Source organism: Lepus europaeus, chromosome 21, assembly GCF_033115175.1.
Source record: "Lepus europaeus isolate LE1 chromosome 21, mLepTim1.pri, whole genome shotgun sequence".
In the NCBI taxonomy this organism is placed as follows: Eukaryota; Metazoa; Chordata; class Mammalia; order Lagomorpha; family Leporidae; genus Lepus; species Lepus europaeus.
The window spans coordinates 2,243,649-2,262,922 of record NC_084847.1 but is presented as its reverse complement, the minus strand read 5'-3'; the positions used below and the strand labels follow the sequence as shown (position 1 = coordinate 2,262,922).

The following is a 19,274-nucleotide window of genomic DNA, read 5'->3' as shown; positions in this document are numbered from 1 at the left end:
ATCACATTCCCTGACCAAAACAAATTATAAAAACTTTCTGGAAAGCAACTGAAAAATATTAATATGCTAGCGTCTGGGTCTGCATTGTGGGGTAGTGGGTAAAGCTGACACCTGTGATGCAGACATCCCATATAGGCACAGGTTCAAGTGCCAGCTGCTCCACTTCCGATCCAGCTCCCTGCAAATATTCCTTGGAAGGCAGTGGAAGATGGCTCAAGTCCTTGGGCCACTGCACCCATGTTGGAGAACCAGAAGAAGCTCCTGGCTCCTGGCTTCAGGCTGGCTGAGCCCTACCTGTTGCAGCCCTTTCGGGAGTAAAGCAGCAGATGGAAGATCTCTTTCTCTCTCTGTTTCTCTAACTGTACCTTTCAAATAAAGAAAAATTTAAAAAATATAAGCTAGTGGCCAGCACCGTGGCTCAACAGGCTAATCCTCCGCATAGCGGCACTGGCACACCGGGTTCTAGTCCCAGTCGGGGCGCCGGATTCTGTCCCGGTTGTCCCTCTTCCAGGCCAGCTCTCTGCTATGGCCCGGGAGTGCAGAGGAGGATGGCCCAAGTGCTTGGGCCCTGCACCCCATGGGAGACCAGGAGAAGCACCTGGCTCCCGCCTTCAGATCAGCGCAGTGCGTTGGCTGCAGCGCACCAGCAGCGGCGGCCATTGGAAGGTGAACCAACGGCAAAGGAAGACCTTTCTCTCTGTCTCTCTCTTTCACTGTCCACTCTGCCTGTCAAAAATAAAAAAAAATAAAAAATATATATATAAGCTAGTGTCAACCCTCTGAACCAGCACTGTTGCACAGTTGGTTGAGCCAAGTAGGCAATGTCATCACTTTTGGATTTTTGGCTGCTCCTCTTCTGATCAGTTTCCAGTTGATGCCACTGAGAAAACAGTGTAAGAAGGCCCCTGGCACAAGTGGGAGAGCAGAATGGAGCTCCTGGTCCCCGGAGCAGCTGAGGCCATGTGGGGAGTGAACCAGTGGATGGAAGACCTCTCTCTCTCCTTCTGTCTCTCTAACTTTCAAATACCTAAATAAATCTTTTAAAAAGAAATAAAAATGATTAGTTCAAAAAAGTAGCCAAGTCAGGGTTTCCTGGAGTTCTGCATCAACCCCTCTCATAGCCCCAACAAGTCTAATCTCACTTCAAACACACTCAGGACAAGGTCTGCACACTGAAAAACAGCGACGATCACGACACTCAGGAGCTGGCCAGGAACTCCCAAACCAACCAGATTCACACGGAGATGTTCACAGAACTTCACCGTCAAACAAGGCCACTCCGTGACCGTCATGGAGCAGGACAACACGGCCACTCTGCAATCCTGTCTGAGCGCAAACACCTGAATACTGTCCTAGCCACTGGAATCATCCACTGCCCCCCTAAGGGGACTGAGATGAGCGACTGCTGCAGCTTTGTCAGTTACACCTTGGCCTTAGTCAACTCTTGCTTCATTCTGGATAAAATACAGCAAATGGTCCAGTCAGAATGGTCCCTCCTCTGTAAGAGCTTCTGATCCTGAGCAAAAAGCCCAGTGCCTCATTCCTCACCAGCATCACTTCACACAATCCAGGTCTTACAAGTTGCTGTAGCACCCTCCTATTGAGACACCTCAGGTTTCCATGAGGATAAGTGTTATCTCTTATTGTTATGAGCAATAACCCAATCTATTCACGTCCACTTCATCCAGCTGTGTTTTTAGTACATTTTCACCACAGGACACTAAAGAATATTGAAGTCAAAGAGGGACTGAAGGGTACTGAGGAATCTGTATACAGATTCTTGTTCCCCCAACACAGCAATCTACCTTACAACAGCCAAATGTGTAGTTTCACAGTAGTTCCCACCAGGATTTCCTTATCCTGTGTCACTGAGGAGAAATGAATCCCACGGTCAACACTTTCCCAAGAGCAGCTTTGATGTCTTTGTTCCTCAGGCTGTAGATGAAAGGGTTCAGCATGGGAGTGACCACCGTGAACATCACTGCAGATGCCATGTCTTTCTCAGCCGAGTGTGAGGACGAAGGGTTGAAATACAAGGAGATGATGGTGCCATAGAAGAGAGACACCACAGCCAAGTGGGAGCCACAGGTGGAGAAGGCTTTCCACCTGCCCCGAATGGAGGGCACTCTCAGCACAGCAGCAGCAATAAAGACATACGACACCAGGATGCAAACAAAGGGGGCGATCATGATCAGTCCTGCTTCAAAAAGAACCAACATCTCATTGAGCCGTGTGTCCGAGCAGGAGAGCTTCAGGAGAGCAGCCACATCACAGAAGAAGTGGGGGATGGCGTTGTCCCCACAGAATGACAGTCGTGACATCAGCAGGGTGTGCAACAGAGAATTCAGGTTGGCAATGACCCAGGACCCAGTGACCATCAGGACACAGAGCTGGCGGGTCATCCTCGCCGTGTAATGTAAGGGGTGGCACACGGCGACAAAGCGGTCATAGGCCATCACGGCCAGGAGGAAATTGTCCATATCAGCAAAAACACAGACAAAGTACATCTGCGTGAGACAGCCAGAGAAGGAGATGGCCTGGGTGCCGAGGGCGTGATTGGCCAGCATCTTGGGGACGGTGGTGGAGGAGAAGCAGACGTCCACGAAGGACAGGTTGCTGAGGAAGAAGTACATGGGGGTGTGCAGGCGGGAGTCTGTGCTGATGGCCAGGACGATGAGCAGGTTCCCCAGGACCGTGGCCAGGTACATGCTCAGGAAGAGCACAAAGAGCAGCCGCTGCTGCTGGGGCTGCCGCGACAGTCCCAGGAGGAGGAACTCGGAGACGCTCGACTCGTTGGCCCCTCCCATGGGTCTGAGCCCAGATGCAGAGAAAATAAAGAGGACAGAAATGGGAAAGCTGAGGGACTGGATGCAGAAGTCAAGACCCAGCTATGGACGTGCTAACGAACCCTGTGTTAGAGATGGTAGTCAATCTACCCCTGGTCCCCACACCCACAACTTCCAACCCTCAGTCCCACATGATGCTGGTCCCACTGGATTCAACCTTTTAATTTTCTAAACATTAACATTAAACCAACAGGTAAACACATACACAGCCCTTCTCTGTCTTTGCACCAGGCTTTCTCTCAATGAACTTTCTGTATGACCTTAGCAGTTCATAGAAGATACAGAAATAGCTGATTATCACTATGTTTGTATCACCCTTCAGCTAATGAATTCAGGAATCTTACTATTGCTGCCTGGATGGGGAAGATTTAGCATCAATGTTCCTAAAAACCTTCCACCAGGGGCCCGCATCGCATCGCGTGTAACACTTTAAGGTTCCACCTCCAACGCCAGCATCCCATATAGGTGTGAGTTCAAGTTCCAGCCTCTGTACTTTCCATCTAGATCCCTGCTAATGCTTTCTCCCTTGGAAAGCAGCAGAAGATGGCCCAATTGCTTGGGTCTCTGCACCCACATGGAACACTGGGATGAAGCTCATGGCTCCTGGTTTCAGCCTCACCAAGACATGGATGTTTTGGACATTTTTGAAGTGAACAAGCAGATGAAAGACCTATCTCTCTCTCTCTTTCTGTCACTCTATGCCTCTCTAATTCTGCATTTGAAATAATATCAATCTCAAAAAAAAAAAAAAAACTTCAATCATTAGTAAAGGAATACTGAATCCCCACTGTTATGCTAGTACCTGACGGACATTAGCAATGCTGCTGTCAAGTGTTCTCCACTCTGCAGGAATTGGCCAATACCACTCTTACTCTAAGCAGTGAGAAGTCTTAGACATAACAGGCAGGTTCTGAGCTAGGGAAGAGGAGATGGTCACAGCCTTCTCCCTCCATGCAGAAAGGATGTGTGGGGAGTCACAGACAGGTGTTTACATGGCTTCCATGACCCCTGAGACCAGACTCCCTGAGAGTCTCATTACAGACAAGTTCAAGGTAATTGTCCCATCTATTTCTCAATCCCTATGGACTCAGCAATGATGGCAAAGGATGTGATCTAACTTCTAGGCCAGAACTTGGAGACAAAGCAATATGGACAGTGGCAAGTCCCACAGCAAACTCCCTAAAACCTCATCCTGTTCATCTCATCCTGTTTTTGGTCTTCAAAGTCAATCTTTAAATTATTTTGATTCTTACTTTTTCACAGTAGTTGGCACTATTTCGTGGTTATCTCAGATCCGGTCAGTTACTGCACAGAATAAGGGAAGTATGTGCCGACAGGGATGCCAGGGTAGCATTCACAGAATCGTGTATGACCCTTTAGGCACTGTATAGAGCACGGCATTTTAGTAATCAGGGGGAGAGATGTATCAGGGAGTACAGAGCCTACATGATTGAGGAAACCCATGCTCCCAGAGTTGAATTCTTTGGGTATGTCTTTCCAGCTCACTGTGGGATCATCATCTTCTTAGAATGGCCCCCTAATCCACAGACCCTTCAGAATCACAATTTAAACTCCATCATGCCTGCCCAAAGAGGAGTCATGAATGGATAGGGAACCTCGAACCTGGCCTGAGAGGAACTGTCATTCTTCCACTGCCTTGTTTTTTTTTTTTTTTTTTTTTTTTTGACAGGCAGAGTGGACAGTGAGAGAGACAGACAGACAGAAAGGTCTTCCTTTTTCCGTTGGTTCACCCCCCAGTGGCCACTGCGGCCGGCATGCTGCGGTCAGCGCACCGCGCTGATCTGAAGCCAGGAGCCAGGTGCCTCTCCTGGTCTCCCATGCAGGTGCAGGAGCCAAGGACTTGGGCTTGGGCCATCCTTCACTGCACTCCCGGGCCACAGCAGAGAGCTGGACTGGAAGAGGAGTAACCGGGACAGAATCCAGCGCCCTGACCGGGACTAGAACCCGGTGTGCTGGCGCTGCAGATGGAGGATTAGCCTATTGAGCCATGGCGCTAGCCCCACTGTCTTGTTCTTAAACAGTCATGACTTGAACTGTAACATGTAAATCCAGCTTACAGATTTCTCCTGGTTAACTGAGGGGGGGAAAAGCGAACACCTGTAAACAAAAACAAAAAACCATAAACACAAACGAGTGGAGAACTAGGGTAAGGACTGACAGCTGTCCAACTCAGGGTTCTATCATTTTCTGATGACCTGCTCCTTGTGGCTCACTCATGGTTCTGAGCTGAAAACACAAGCATCAAGTCTTCCTCAGTGAAGCAGAAAAGGATTTCATGAAGGTCATAATAGACAGCGTCTCCGTCCATTTTCTTCTGCTATACCAGAATACTACAGAGTAGCTTCATAGAGAAAAGAGGTTCACTGACTCACTCACTGTTCTGAAGGCCCAAAGTCCAAGATCAAGGGATGCATCTGGTAAGGACGTCCTTGCTGCATCACAGAATGGTGCAGGGAATCTCAGGGCAGGACAGAGAGCAGACCAGCAGGATCTCATCCTTGCTAACAGGAACTCGCTCCTGTGAGAACTAACCCAACCCCAAATGCTGGCCTTAATCCATTCTTTACAGCAGAGCCCTCAGAACCTAACAACCTGATCGGCCTCACCTATCAGCAGTGTTGCTTTGGGCGTTAGGTTTCCAACATACAAATTTTGAGGGACATACTCAAACCACAGAGGACACCTCTGAAACACTGGACGGCTGGAGAACAAGGCTTGGAAGACCACACAGCAGCTCCAGTGGCCCACACTGAGCCACCACACTGGTCTAATCAACATACAAATGCTGCTGCTGCCTCTCTAAGTGCTGCAGTTCATGGCTTGGAGGCTGCTCTCCCTGGACAAGGGATGCCACTAGAAGCACTACTTCCATGGGAATTCATCTGTCGACAATGGCTGTCACTGCTAGATAAACTTCTACCTGATCTCCCGCTGTGTCCAAGACTAAGTTCAGGGGTATCTGAAGGGCAGTCACATGCCCACATCTCAGCTGCAAGAGGGGCTGGGAAATCAGCTACTCAGGGTTTCTGGTTCTATAGGGAGACTATTCCCCCAAGAATTATGAGGTAGGTGATTCTCTAAGCTTTGGAAGGGGGATGCGTAAGTCGGGAACCCTGAGAAATGACCACGGTATTCACCACCCCACTGCACAACAGCCATACACACACCTCTACCCAAACTGCTCTTCAGTAGAAAAGAGATTCTCTGGCCTACCATGATGCAGCCATCCTTCACGCAATGGGGACACGACTCACAGTCCCACCAGTTATCGCGTGCAGGTCCACAACCAGGTCTCTGCTCTGGTCATGATCCTGTCACGACAGACTGGAACTTCTGAGTCCAACCAGAAAGCTAACCAGTAAGTACACATGCTGTATGTATGTACAACACAGGGAAAAGGAAAAAAAAGAAGAAAGATAACTGAAATATATAAACACAAATACTAGGGAATTTCAAAAGTTGACAGAAATGCATATTATGAACAACAATGTATGGATTTCAAAATTCTTTGTTCACTATTTGGGTACAAAGTTTATTTAACTTACATTTGAATTCCATTCACCATAAATTTATCTTTTTTAAAAAAAAGAGATTTATTTATTTATTTGAAAGGCAGAGATACAGAAAGAGAAGGAAAGAGAGAGAGATCTTCCATCCACTGGTTCACTCCCCTAAAAGGCTGCACAGCCTAGGCAGGGCCAGGCTGAAGCTGTGAGGCAGGAGCTTCTTCTGGTTCTCCCTTATGGGTGTAAGGGCCCAAGTACTTGGACTTTTCTCTGCTGGTTTCCCAGGCATGTCAGCAGAGAGCTGGATCAGAAGTACAACAGGGGCCAGAGATGTGGGGTAGAGGCAGAATCAACTCAAAGAGAGCTCTCCTTCATTCGCTGCCATTGGCAGCAACCTCACTTGCTCCCTGGACCTCCACTCAGAGCTAATGTGAAGTGTCCTCACACAGAACTGCTGGTGTCCCCTGAGCAGGGCTTCAAGACGCATGACAGAAGCCACATCATCCTTTAAGTCACAGCTCCAGAAGTCACATGCCATTGCTTCCTGCACACTACTGCCTGCACACTCATCCCAGATCAATGTGGGAGGGATTACAGGAGGCCGGGATCACTGGGGGTCATCTTAGTAACTGGCTACCACATCGTTTATTATCAAGTGTGTTCCCTGCTTAGGTTTGTGGGATACCAACTTGATGGATGAATCCATCTTTCCCTACACACTTCCTGTCAGTCTCTCAACCCTGGGTTTTGAGGTTGAGCATCTCTGTGTCCATTGGTTTGCCTCTCCTGACCACTTTTACACATTCAGGAATCCTTGTTTACCACAGGTTTTTCTACTGAGATCATCCTGTTCAGTGCTAAGTGAAGATCCTGACAGTGGGGTTCACTGGACCCTGCCCCACTCAGGTCCACCACTTCACAGCACACTTACAGAGAACCAGGCTTTGAGCACAGGAAGCTGTGGGGGAGAAACTGACTGAAATCATAGCACAAGGGCTTAGCCTTTAAGGAAGAGGAGCCTTTACTCTGAGAGTAAACCAGAATCTTAAGAGACATGCCAAATGCCTGCCTAGACTTCATTTTTACAAGTTTAAAAAGGCGAAAAGTTGTGAAGGTCTCTGATTGTGCGCCTACACATGGTTTGCAACTTTCAGTAAGTTTTGTTCCCCCTTTTAGTTTTCCACATTGACCACATGTTACTGTTCAGATCTTTAAGTGCACCATTGTAGTATTTTAAAAGATAGATTTTGCTCTCACTCTCACCCGCCTGCCCGCCCGCTGCCTTGCTTGCTCTTGCTTTTGCTCGCATTCTCCTCATGGATCGTAAGGACTCTGACCACAGCCTGTGGCTGGGAAGGGTGACAGAGATGGCAGCTCAGGGAAAATGCGGCTGCAATGGTGGTGGTGGGAAGATGCCAGGTGAGGACGAGCAGCAGGAGCAAACTATCGCAGAGGACCTGGTCGTGACCAAGTATGAGATGGGGGGCAACATCGGGTACTTCGGTCTTTGGTGGAAGCATCCAGCTCAGGTGTGTCCGTGCTGAGCCTGTGTGAGAAGGGTGATGCCATGATTATAGAAGAAACAGGGAAAATCTTCAAGAAAGAAAATAGATGAAAAAAGGTATTGCCTTTCCTGCCAATATTTCAGTAAATAACTGCCTGTCACTGCTCCCCTTGGAAGAGTGATCAGGACTATATTCTCAAGGAAGGTGACTTGGTAACAATTGACCTTGGGGTCCCTATGGATGGCTTTATTGCTAATGTGGCTCACATTTTTATGGTCAGTATAGCTCAGGGGACCCAAGTAAAGGGGCGGAAAGCAGGTGTCATTAAGGCAGCTCACCTTTATGCTGAAGCTGCCCTGCGCCTGGTCAAACCTGGAAATCAGAACACATGTGGCAGAAGCCTGGAACAAGGTTGCCCACTCATTTAACTGCATGCCAGTGGAAGACATGCTGTCACTCCAACTGAAGCAACATGTCATCGATGAAGAGAAGACCATTACCCAGAATCCCACAGACCAGCAGAAGGACCAGGAAAAGCTGAATTGGAGGTGCATGAAGTGTATGCCATGGGTGTCAGCTCAGGAGAGGACAAGGCCAAGATCGCAGGACAGGGAACCACCATTAACAAACGAGACCCATCTAAACAACATGGCCTGAAAATGAAAACCTCGCGTGCCTTCTTCAGTGAGGTAGAAAGGCGTTTTGATGCCATTTACCTTAAGAGCATGTGAAGATGAGAAGGCTCGGATGGGTGTGACGGAATGTGCCAAACGCGAACTCTACAGCCGTTTGATGTTCTCTATGAGGAGCAGGATGAATTTGCTGCCCAGTTTAAATTTACAGTTCTGCTCATGCCCAGCGGCCCCATGAGGATAACCAGTGGTCCCTTTGAACCCGACCTCTGTAAGCCAGAGCTGGAGGTCACAGAGCTAACGGCCCCCCTTCAGAGTTGTGCAAGTCAGAAAACCCAGAAGAAGAAAAAGAAGACCTCCAAGATTGCAGAGAATGCCACCAGGGGGAACCGTTAGAAGAAAATGAAGCTGGGGGCTGAGGTGGGTCCCGTACCCCAGCTTGCTGCTCCTGCCTCATCCCCTTCCCACTGCACCCCGGGCTCCGAAGCACAGCTCATCTTCTCCACCCAGGACCGCCAGCAGAGCAGGGTCTCCCTGCCCCACTCCAGCCCCTTCCCACAACCACCAACTCGCACTGATCTGGTCTCGGAAGGCTAGGCTCCCCAGCCACTGAAGACTACTTTAAGTAGGAAAAAGCAATTGGACAATAACATGAGTCAAAATCCACCATCTTCAAGCCCCTCTTTCTAGCTTTTTCTACAATTCTCTGCTTGGTCAAGGTCTGTGACCCTACAACAGAACAGGGAGAAGGCTAAATCACCCACCACCATTATAAACTCAGCTGAGATTTTTTTATACCACCCAATGGCAGCATTTCCCCATCTGTTCGGGGCTTTTTTCTCTTTTCCCACTCTCTCCTACCATTTTGTCTGGCCTCAACATTAACAGGAGCTGTTCTTCACATTTTTATTTACATAATGGCAGATTACTCATCAGATCCTGGCTGTCTCCTCAGGCCCCCCCATTTGTAGGGGCGGAGCCTCCACTTATGAAGAGATTTTTTTCTATCAAATGGACCCTCATTTGTAAATTTTTCCAGTAATTTATTTTCTGCAGGATCTCAGGATCTTTTTTGTTCTTTTTCCCTCCAATTTCACAAGGCTGTAAAGAAGTAATCCATCTCCACTGTGTCCTTTTCTGTGGAGTCAGTGGGGTCTTTCCCCACTCCATGTTACACACACCTAAGCTGGAAGCTCAACCATGGTTTTGCTCCCTGTCTGAAATATGCTGACCTCCTTCCCTTGGAAGAAAAATCAGGAACCAGAGGAACAGACTGAAGAGACAACTCCCGGCTTTCTGAAGCTTTGGACTTGGATTGGATGAATTGCTGGGGGATTGTAGAGAAAGGTGACAAACTTCAGTACTTCCAGCATGCTGTCCCAAGGAACAAGGGCTCCCACTAACTTAAGAGGTTTTAAAACACCTTGAAACTGGCATGGCATTAAAATAAATTTGGATTTGCTCATTAAAATATATATATATATATATATATATATATATATATATTTTGGGGGCCAGTGCTGTGGTTCAGTTGGGTTAAAGCCCTGGCCTGAACGCTGGCATCCCATATGGGTGCTGGTTCGAGACCCAGCTGCTCCACTTCGATCCAGTTCTCTGCTATGGCCTGGGAAAGTAGAAGATGGCCCAAGTCCTTGGGCCCCTGCACCCATGTGGGAGACACGGAAGAAGCTCCTGGCTCCTGGGTTTGGGTTGGCACAGCTCTGGCCATTGCAGCCAACCGGGAAGTGAACCAGCAGATGGAAGACCTCTCTCTGTCTATACCTCTCTCTGTAACTCTTTCAAATAAATAAAATAAATCTTTTTTAAAAAGATTTTGAAGGGCTTTTAATAACAGAAGTAAAGTCTTACATAATGGATGGTAAGCCCCCAAAAGCATATTGCAGCATTTGATATAGAAGGTAATCATAATTCACTAGTCCATAGATGTAAGTACATTGACTATTTTGCAAAGGCAAAGAACTGGATAGAAATACACAAGCTATTTATTGAGGGTGCATTCAATGATGAAATTATTGCATGTTTAAGCTTCCTTCTTCATAACTTCCTGCATTTTCTAAAACATTCTATAACAAGGATATATAAAATTGTATAATCACAAAAATAGTTTATGAGGAGCTGGTGCTGTGACATAGTGGGTTGGGCCTCTGCCTACAGTGCCATCATCCCAAATAGGGGCCAGTTCGTGTCCCAGCTGCCGCTCTTCTGATCAAGCTCCCTGCTGATAGCCTGGGAAAGCAGTGAAAAATGGCCCCAGTGCTTGGATCCCTGCACCGCGTGGGAGACCTGGAAGAAGATCCTGGCTCCTGGTGTCAGATAAGCTCAAAAGTTCAAAAGAATTCAAATAACCACAGCTGGGGCAGGCCCTCAGCCTGGAGATAGACTTATGTGTACCCCAAAAGGAGTAGCTGGGTTCGATTTCTTGCTCTGGCTCCCGACTCCTGTTAATGTGCAGCCTGGGAGGCAACACATATGCTCCTGCCACCACATGGGAGTTCCAGATTTCACTCCCAACTCACCCATTTCACCTAGCCCATACCCAACTGACGTGAACCAGCAGGTGAGAGCATTCCCTGTCTCTATGTGTATCTACCTGCAAGTAAATAAGTAAAATATTTAAGTAACCAGGCTTGACAAAGATGTAGTGAGAAGGTAATCACATTTCCTAGGGAAAAAAATTTCATAAAAACTTTCTGGAAGGGCCGGCACCGCGGCTCAATAGGCTAATCCTCCGCCTTGCGGCGCCGGCACACCGGGTTCTAGTCCCGGTTGGGGCACCGATCCTGTCCCAGTTGCCCCTCTTCCAGGCCAGCTCTCCGTTGTGGCCTGGGAAGGCAGTGGAGGATGGCCCAAGTGCTTGGGCCCTGCACCCCATGGGAGACCAGGAGAAGCACCTGGCTCCTGGCTTCAGATCAGCGTGGTGCGCCGGCCGCAGCACGCCAGCCACGGCGGCCATTGGAGGGTGAACCAACGGCAAAAAGGAAGACCTTTCTCTCTGTCTCTCTCTCTCACTGTCCACTCTGCCTGTCAAAAAAAATAAAATAAAATAAAATAATAAAAAATAAAAATAAATAAATAAAAAACTTTCTGGAAGGCTACTGGGAAATATTTAATATGCAAAGTGTCTAATATCATCCAGAATGTCTACTTTTTATTGTTTTAAAGATTTATTTAGGCCAGCACTGCAGCTCACTAGGCTAATGCTCCACCTGCGGCACCGGCACCCCGGGGCGCCGGATTCTGTCCCGGTTGCTCCTCTTCCATTCCAGCTCTCTGCTGTGGCCCAGGAAGGCATTGGAGGATGGCCCAAGTGCTTGGGCTTCTGCACCCGCATTGGAGGCCAGGAGAAAGTGCCTGGCTCCTGGCTTTGGATCGGCGCAGCATGCCAGCCGTAGCGGCCATTTTGGGGGGTGAACCAACAGAATGAAGACCTTTCTCTCTGTCTCTTTCACTGTCTAACTCTGCCTGTCAAAAAAATTTTTATTTCTTTATTTGAGAGGCAGAGTTACAGAGAGGCAGAGGCAGAGAGAGAGAGAGAGAAAGCTCTTCCATCTGCTAGTTCACTCCCCAGATGGCCGCAAGCCAGGAGCCAGGAGCATCTTCCAGGTTGTCCACGTGGGTGCAGGGGCCCAAGCACTTGGGCCATCTTCTACTGTTTTTCCAGGTCATAGCAGAGAACAGGATGGGAAGTGGAGCAGTCAGGACTAGGACCAGCACCCATAGAGGATGCTGGCTCTGTAGACTGGGGCTTTAACCCACAGCACCACAGCACCAGCCCCCAGAATGTCTGTTTTCAAAGAAATGATCAGGATACCTATAAAGGTACTTGTTGATGTGTTTTTGTAAAGAGTAAAAAATCAGAGTAAAAGAGAGCCTGAGCCAGTGTGACAGTAAGAGGAGTTCTGCTAACCCACTCCTTCCCAGCTCATCATGACAGGAGCTCTATTGTAGACTAGCGCAGCCAAGAACACAGGGCTCCCTCTTCCCTCAGCTCCAAGCCAGAGAGTCTCATTCTCAGAATGAGCTGCACTTCTGAGTTCTTCATCATGTGCTCAGCGGCCTGTGCGAAGGCTCAGCCCCAGGTGAGTGTAGTTCAGAAGTCAGGTTTCCCTTCTCCAGCCCAACTCCGACTGGGACATGGCCTGCTGAGAATACTGAGGCCTTGAAAGCCCTGCCTCCGACTGGGGAAGCTGTTGTTCCATGCAAGTAGAGGCAAGAGGAGAGGACCTCAGGCTGCTAACCTCTCCCACACACACTGAGCGTCTGCACTGAGAGTGTCACTCAGAGAGAATCTCTGTCATTGTCTCCACCCCTGCTCCAGAGCCCGGACTCAGAGATTCTGCTCAGAGAAGCAGGTCCTAGGAAGATCACTCCTAACCTCTTCCCGAAGAAACTGGTATTGTGTGAAACAAAGCATGAGGTTTAAAGCTGAGGGTATTCTCGAGAACGGTGGAGGTTCATCAAAAGACCACCTGGTGGGGATTCTTTCATTGAATGAAGATAAAGCCTAGACTGCAGACTGGCTGGACTGCAGGCGAAAAACACAAAGGATAAGACATCTGGGAAGAGCCTACCTTGGGGTCAAAACAAACACCAAACAGTGACCTCAGAAACCATTCCTTCCTGGGATTGCCATTGTGGTGCAGTGGGTTAAACCACCACCTGCGACACCAGCATCCCACATGAGTGCTGGTTCAAGACCCAGCTGCCCCACTTCCAATCCTGCTCCCTGCTAACGTGCCTCAGAGAGCAGAAGACGGCCACTGTGGTTAGGCCCCTGCAAACCCTGTGGGAGACCCTCCTCATTCCTGCTGAACCAGCCACAGCCATTATGCCCATTGGGGAGTGAACCAACCGATGTAAAATCCTCAACCCACCCTCCCTCCTTCTCTCTCTCTCACTCTCTCCTTTTGTAGCTCTTTCAAATTTAAAAAAAAAAAAAACTTTAAATAAGATTCCTTCAAAGGATTCATAATTTGACTTGATTATTTTGTAGAGGAAGGCATGCTCTTCTGAATCAGTAGAGCAATAATCTGGCAATTACTGGAGTTTAACAGCTGCCATGAGCAGACAAAGAGTAGAAAAGAGCCCTGCCAAATCAACAGCCATCGCTGGGTGACTCCCAGTGTACCCAAAGTGGCCGGGGGATTTCACTAAAATAACCCAGCCAAACTAGATAAATAAACAGGCACACCACAATAACAAATTCCAGGGAAGAAACCAGTACCTCAAGGTGCTAAAAAATATGATCCAAAAAGTCCAGTTTACAACAAAAATTAGAAAGCATAAAGGAAACAGGAAATTATGACACATACACCAATAAAGCAGGAAACACAACATGCTATGGAGACCTGCATTGTGGTGTAGTGGACAGAGCTACAGCCTGTGACCCTGGCATCCCATATGGGTGCTAGTCCAACTCCTGGCTGCTCCACTTCCGATCCAGCTCTCTGATAATGCATCTGGGAAAGCAGCAGAAGACAGCTCCTGTACTTAGGCCCTGGCAACCCACATGGGAAAACCAGATGAAGTTCCAGGCTCCTGGATTTGGCCTGGCACAGGCTTGGCCATTGCAGCATATAGGGAGGTTTAGGGAGGGAGCCAGCAGATAGATCTTTCTCTCTGTCTCTCTGTCTGTCTCTCTCTCGCTCTCTCTCGCTCTGTAACTCTTTCAAATAAATAAAATAAATCTTAAAAAAGAAACTACACAAGAGAGTGAACAGATTTCAATTTTAATAAAAAAAAAAATTGTAGGCTGGCACCATGGCTCACTTGGCTAATCCTCTACCTGCGGCGAGGGCACCCCGGGTTCTAGTCCCGGTTGGGGTGCCGGTTTCTGTCCCGGTTGCTCCTCTTCCAGTCCAGCTCTCCGTTGTGGCCTGGGAAGGCAGTGGAGGATGGCCCAAGTGCTTGGGCCTTGCACCCACGTGGGAGACCAGGAGGAAGCACCTGGTTCCTGGCTTCGGATCAGCGCAGCACACCGGCCGCAGTGCACAAGCTGTAGCAGCCATTTAGGGGGTGAACCAATGGAAGGAAGACCTTTCTCTCTGTCTCTCTCTCTCTCTCTCACTGTCTAACTCTGCCTCTCAAAAAATATATATATTATAAAGTATACATTGTAAAAATGACCATAGGCCTAAAGCACAGCATAAAGAAGTAAATTGAAGTGTCATGACAATGCTACATCATACGAAATAAAGAATTAAATAATATGTGAGGGTAAATAAGCAGCCAAATGGAAATTCTGGAGTTGGAAAATACAGTATCTGAAATTTAAAAATTCATTACAGGGACTCAAAAGATTTGAACCTTTAGAAGAACAAATCAGTAAACGTGAAGTTAGTAGACAGAGATATGCAAACTGAAGAGAAAAAGAACAAGGAAAAAAGATCTAGTGTCAAAGAAATGTGGCCACCATCAGGTGTATCAAATGACACAAAATGGGAGTAGTGGGCAGAGAGGAAACAAGGGGAAAGGAAAAAAAATCTGAAGAAATAATGACTAAAGACTTACCAAATTTTTTGAAACACAACCTACAAACCCAGCATGCTCAATGAACTTCAAGTAGAACAAACACAAAGAGACCCAAAACCAGATACATCACAGTAAAAATGCTAAAGTCCAAACACAAGGAGAAAATTATAGGCTTCACATATTTGTCAATACATTTCCTGCAATCATTTTCAAATCAAAATAAATTTGAAATCAGACTGTTAAATAGTAAATTGATCTGTTTTCATGCAGAAACAATTATAAGTGAGAACATTCAGCAAGACTTGATGGAAATATATAAAGGGCTATAAAATAAAAGTGTGGAAGCCAGGCAGTAATTTAGATAAGCAGTTATTTGAAAATTACTATCTGAGCAGAAATAACTGAGTGTGCTGAGATACAAAGAACAGACAGTGGAAAAGATGTAGTTGAATGACATGCCCAGACAGAGGGATTCTGGTAGATATTTAAATATTTCCTTCAGCGACATCTGAGAACCGGTGCCAGGGTACAACGGTCCCACTGCCATCCACACTGGGCAGCCTAGTGCTACAGGAACCCACAACACAATGTTTTGCCAAGGGTTACTATAGAGTTGAGAGATGAGAGATGCTACAGGTTGTAGGGCCAGATCAAACCTTTCATAAACAAAATCCAGTGAAGAGATAAATGACATCCGTAATTCATCCTTAAACACTGAGCACTCCACGGAGGATGGATGAGAAGCCCCTTGCTGGTCAGAGGCCTAGAAGGGGTGAGTGGGCCCAGGAGTCCACAGATCAGGGTGGGGCAAGGCAGGGACAACACACGAAAGGCACTAGGACACAGCTCACTTACAAGACCAACTACTGAGAGGCGGCTGCCCATGCATGTGTCAGGCTGTTCATTCTGGAATGAGGAGGGGGCAGCCTTTACACCATATTCTGCGCCCACTAGGCTCAGAGAGAGGCTACATGTGGAAGGGATGAGGGTAACAATAAGTCTGCAGGGGATAAGCACCTCAGTGAAGATGAGGCTCATGTGAGGGATATTTCTTACTAACTTATGCATACTCCTTGTGTAATACTCAGTGATACATAAAGCTCAAAGAAGATAAAAATGACTGGCCGGCGCCATGGTTCAATAGGCTAATCCTCCGCCTGCGTAGCCGGCACAACGGGTTCTAGTCCCGGTCAGGGTGCCGGATTCTGTCCCGGTTGCCCCTCTTCCAGGCCAGCTCTCTGCTGTGGCCTGGGAGGGCAGTGGAGGATGGCCCAAGAAGCACCTGGCTCCTGGCTTCGGATCAGCGTGCCAGCAGCAGCGGCCATTGGAGGGTGAACCAACGGCAAAGGAAGACCTTTCTTGCTGTCTCTCTCTCTCACTGTCCACTCTGCCTCTTTAAAAAAAAAAAAAAAGATAAAAATGACTGGCTCAAAAAAGTGGCCAAGTCAGGGCTTCCTGGAGTTCTGCATCAACCCCTCTCATAGCCCCAACAAATCTAATCTCACTTCAAACACACTCAGGACAAGGTCTGCACACTGAAAAACAGCGATGATCACGACACTCAGGAGCTGGCCAGGAACTCCCAAACCAACCAGATTCACACGGAGATGTTCACAGAACTTCACCGTCAAACAAGGCCACTCCGTGACCGTCATGGAGCAGGACAACACGGCCACTCTGCAATCCTGTCTGAGCGCAAACACCTGAATACTGTCCTAGCCACTGGAATCATCCACTGCCCCCCTAAGGGGACTGAGATGAGTGACCACTGCAGCTTTGTCAGTTACACCTTGGCCTTAGTCAACTCTTGCTTCATTCTGGATAAAATACAGCAAATGGTCCAGTCAGAATGGTCCCTCCTCTGTAAGAGCTTCTGATCCTGAGCAAAAAGCCCAGTGCCTCATTCCTCACCAGCATCACTTCACACAATCCCAGGCCCCTGAGTTCTCCGTGGCAACTTCCTATTGAGATGCCTCATTATTCCATGATGGTGCATGTTCTGTCTTGTCTAATTGAGAAAGAAACACAAATTATCCAACACCCATGTTACCCAGGTGTAGTGTGGGGTGGGTTTCGCAGGAGGGCACTGACAATTGAAGAGTCATGTCATCTGATTAAACAGTCTCTCTCTCCATCTTTTTCCCAAATAATCTGTATCAAGAGTTTTGTTCTCCCAAGATGTATACTACGTGTTTCTCTGACAGAAGGCAAGTACCACATTTCCCACAGCAGAAAACACAAACAGAATTTTCTTGGAAATCAGCTACCTATTTGCTTTAGTTAGCCTGGATCATTACCGAGTAGACAGAAATCTCATGGCTACCACTTTCCCAAGAGCAGCTTTGATGTCTTTGTTCCTCAGGCTGTAGATGAAAGGGTTCAGCATGGGAGTGACCACCGTGAACATCACTGCAGATGCTATGTCTTTCTCAGCCGAGTGTGAGGACGAAGGGCTGAAATACAAGGAGATGATGGTGCCATAGAAGAGAAACACCACAGCCAAGTGGGAGCCACAGGTGGAGAAGGCTTTCCACCTGCCCCGAATGGAGGGCACTCTCAGCACAGCAGCAGCAATAAAGACATACGACACCAGGATGCAAACAAAGGGGATGATCATGATCAGTCCTGCTTCAAAAAGAACCAACATCTCATTGAGCCATGTGTCTGAGCAGGAGAGCTTCAGGAGAGCAGCCACATCACAGAAGAAGTGGGGGATGGCGTTGTCCCCACAGAATGACAGTCGTGACATCAGCAGGGTGTGCAACAGGACATTCAGATTGGCAATGACCCAGGACCCTGCGACCATCAGGACACACAGCTGACGAGTCATCTTTGTTGTGTAATGTAAGGGGTGGCACACGGCGACAAAGCGGTCATAGGCCATCACGGCCAGGAGGAAATTGTCCATATCTACAAACAGGAAAACAAAATACATCTGCGTGAGACAGCCAGAGTAGGAGATGGCCTGGGTGCCGAGGGCGTGATTGGCCAGCATCTTGGGGACGGTGGTGGAGGAGAAGCAGACGTCCACGAAGGACAGGTTGCTGAGGAAGAAGTACATGGGGGTGTGCAGGCGGGAGTCTGTGCCGATGGCCAGGACGATGAGCAGGTTCCCCAGGACCGTGGCCAGGTACATGCTCAGGAAGAGCACAAAGAGCAGCCGCTGCTGCTGGGGCTGCCGCGACAGTCCCAGGAGGAGGAACTCGGAGACGCTCGACTCGTTGGCCCCTCCCATGGGTCTGAGCCCAGATGCAGAGAAAATAAAGAGGACAGAAATGGGAAAGCTGAGGGACTGGATGCAGAAGTCAAGACCCAGCTATGGACGTGCTAACGAACCCTGTGTTAGAGATGGTAGTCAATCTACCCCTGGTCCCCACACCCACAACTTCCAACCCTCAGTCCCACATGATGCTGGTCCCACTGGATTCAACCTTTTAATTTTCTAAACATTAACATTAAACCAACAGGTAAGCACATACACAGCCCTTCTCTGTGTATCAGGCTTTCTCTATGACCTTTTTTTTTTTTTCTTTTTTTTGACAGGCAGAGTTAGACAGTGAGAGAGAGAGAGAAAGGTCTTCCTTCCGTTGGTTCACCCCCCAAATGGCCGCTACGGCTGGCACGCTGTGCTGATCCGAAGCCAGGAGCCAGGTGCTCCCTCCTGGTCTCCCAAGCACTTGGGCCATCCTCCACTGCACTCCCGGGCCACAGCAGAGAGCTGGACTGGAAGAGGGGCAACCGAGACAGAACCGGCGCCCCAACCAGGACTAGAACCCGGGGTGCTGGCGCCGCAGGTGGAGGATTAGCCTAGTGAGCTGCGGCCCGGCCTCTCTGTGAGCTTAACAGTTCATATTGGGATCAGAAACAGCTGATTATCACTATGTCTGTATCACCCTTCAGTTAATGAATTCAAGAATCTTGTTTTGTTTTGTTTTGTTTGACAGGCAGAGTGGACACTGAGAGAGAGAGAGAGGCAGAGAGAAAGGTCTTCCTTTGCCGTTGGTTCAACCCTCCAATGGCCGCGACGTGCTGCAGCCGGCACACCACGCTGATCCCAAGGCAGGAGCCAGGTGCTTCTCCTGGTCTCCCATGGGGTGCAGGGCTCCACTGCACTCCCAGGCCACAGTAGAGAGATGGCCTGGAAGAGGGGCAACTGGGACAGAATCCAGTGCCCCGATGGGTTACCCGGTGTGCCGGCGCCACAAGGTGGAGGATTAGCCTGTTGAGCCACGGCACCGGCCTGAATTCAAGAATCTTACTACTGCTACCTGG

At 48.4% G+C, this 19,274-nt stretch overlaps 2 protein-coding genes and 1 pseudogene across 2 annotated transcripts; 1 reads left to right on the top strand and 2 right to left on the bottom strand.

The window, feature by feature from the left end:
• Positions 1-1,865: 1,865 nt before the first annotated feature.
• LOC133750249 (olfactory receptor 1361-like) lies at positions 1,866-2,807 on the bottom strand. Its single transcript, XM_062179736.1, has one exon. It carries the CDS (start codon positions 2,805-2,807, stop codon positions 1,866-1,868), a length of 942 nt encoding a protein of 313 aa, XP_062035720.1.
• Positions 2,808-7,785: 4,978 nt separating this feature from the next.
• On the top strand, positions 7,786-8,929 carry LOC133751061 (proliferation-associated protein 2G4-like; annotated as a pseudogene).
• Positions 8,930-17,295: 8,366 nt separating this feature from the next.
• LOC133750314 (olfactory receptor 1361-like) lies at positions 17,296-18,237 on the bottom strand. The gene has a single exon (XM_062179854.1). The coding sequence runs from the start codon at positions 18,235-18,237 to the stop codon at positions 17,296-17,298; it is 942 nt and encodes a 313-aa protein (XP_062035838.1).
• Positions 18,238-19,274: the final 1,037 nt, after the last annotated feature.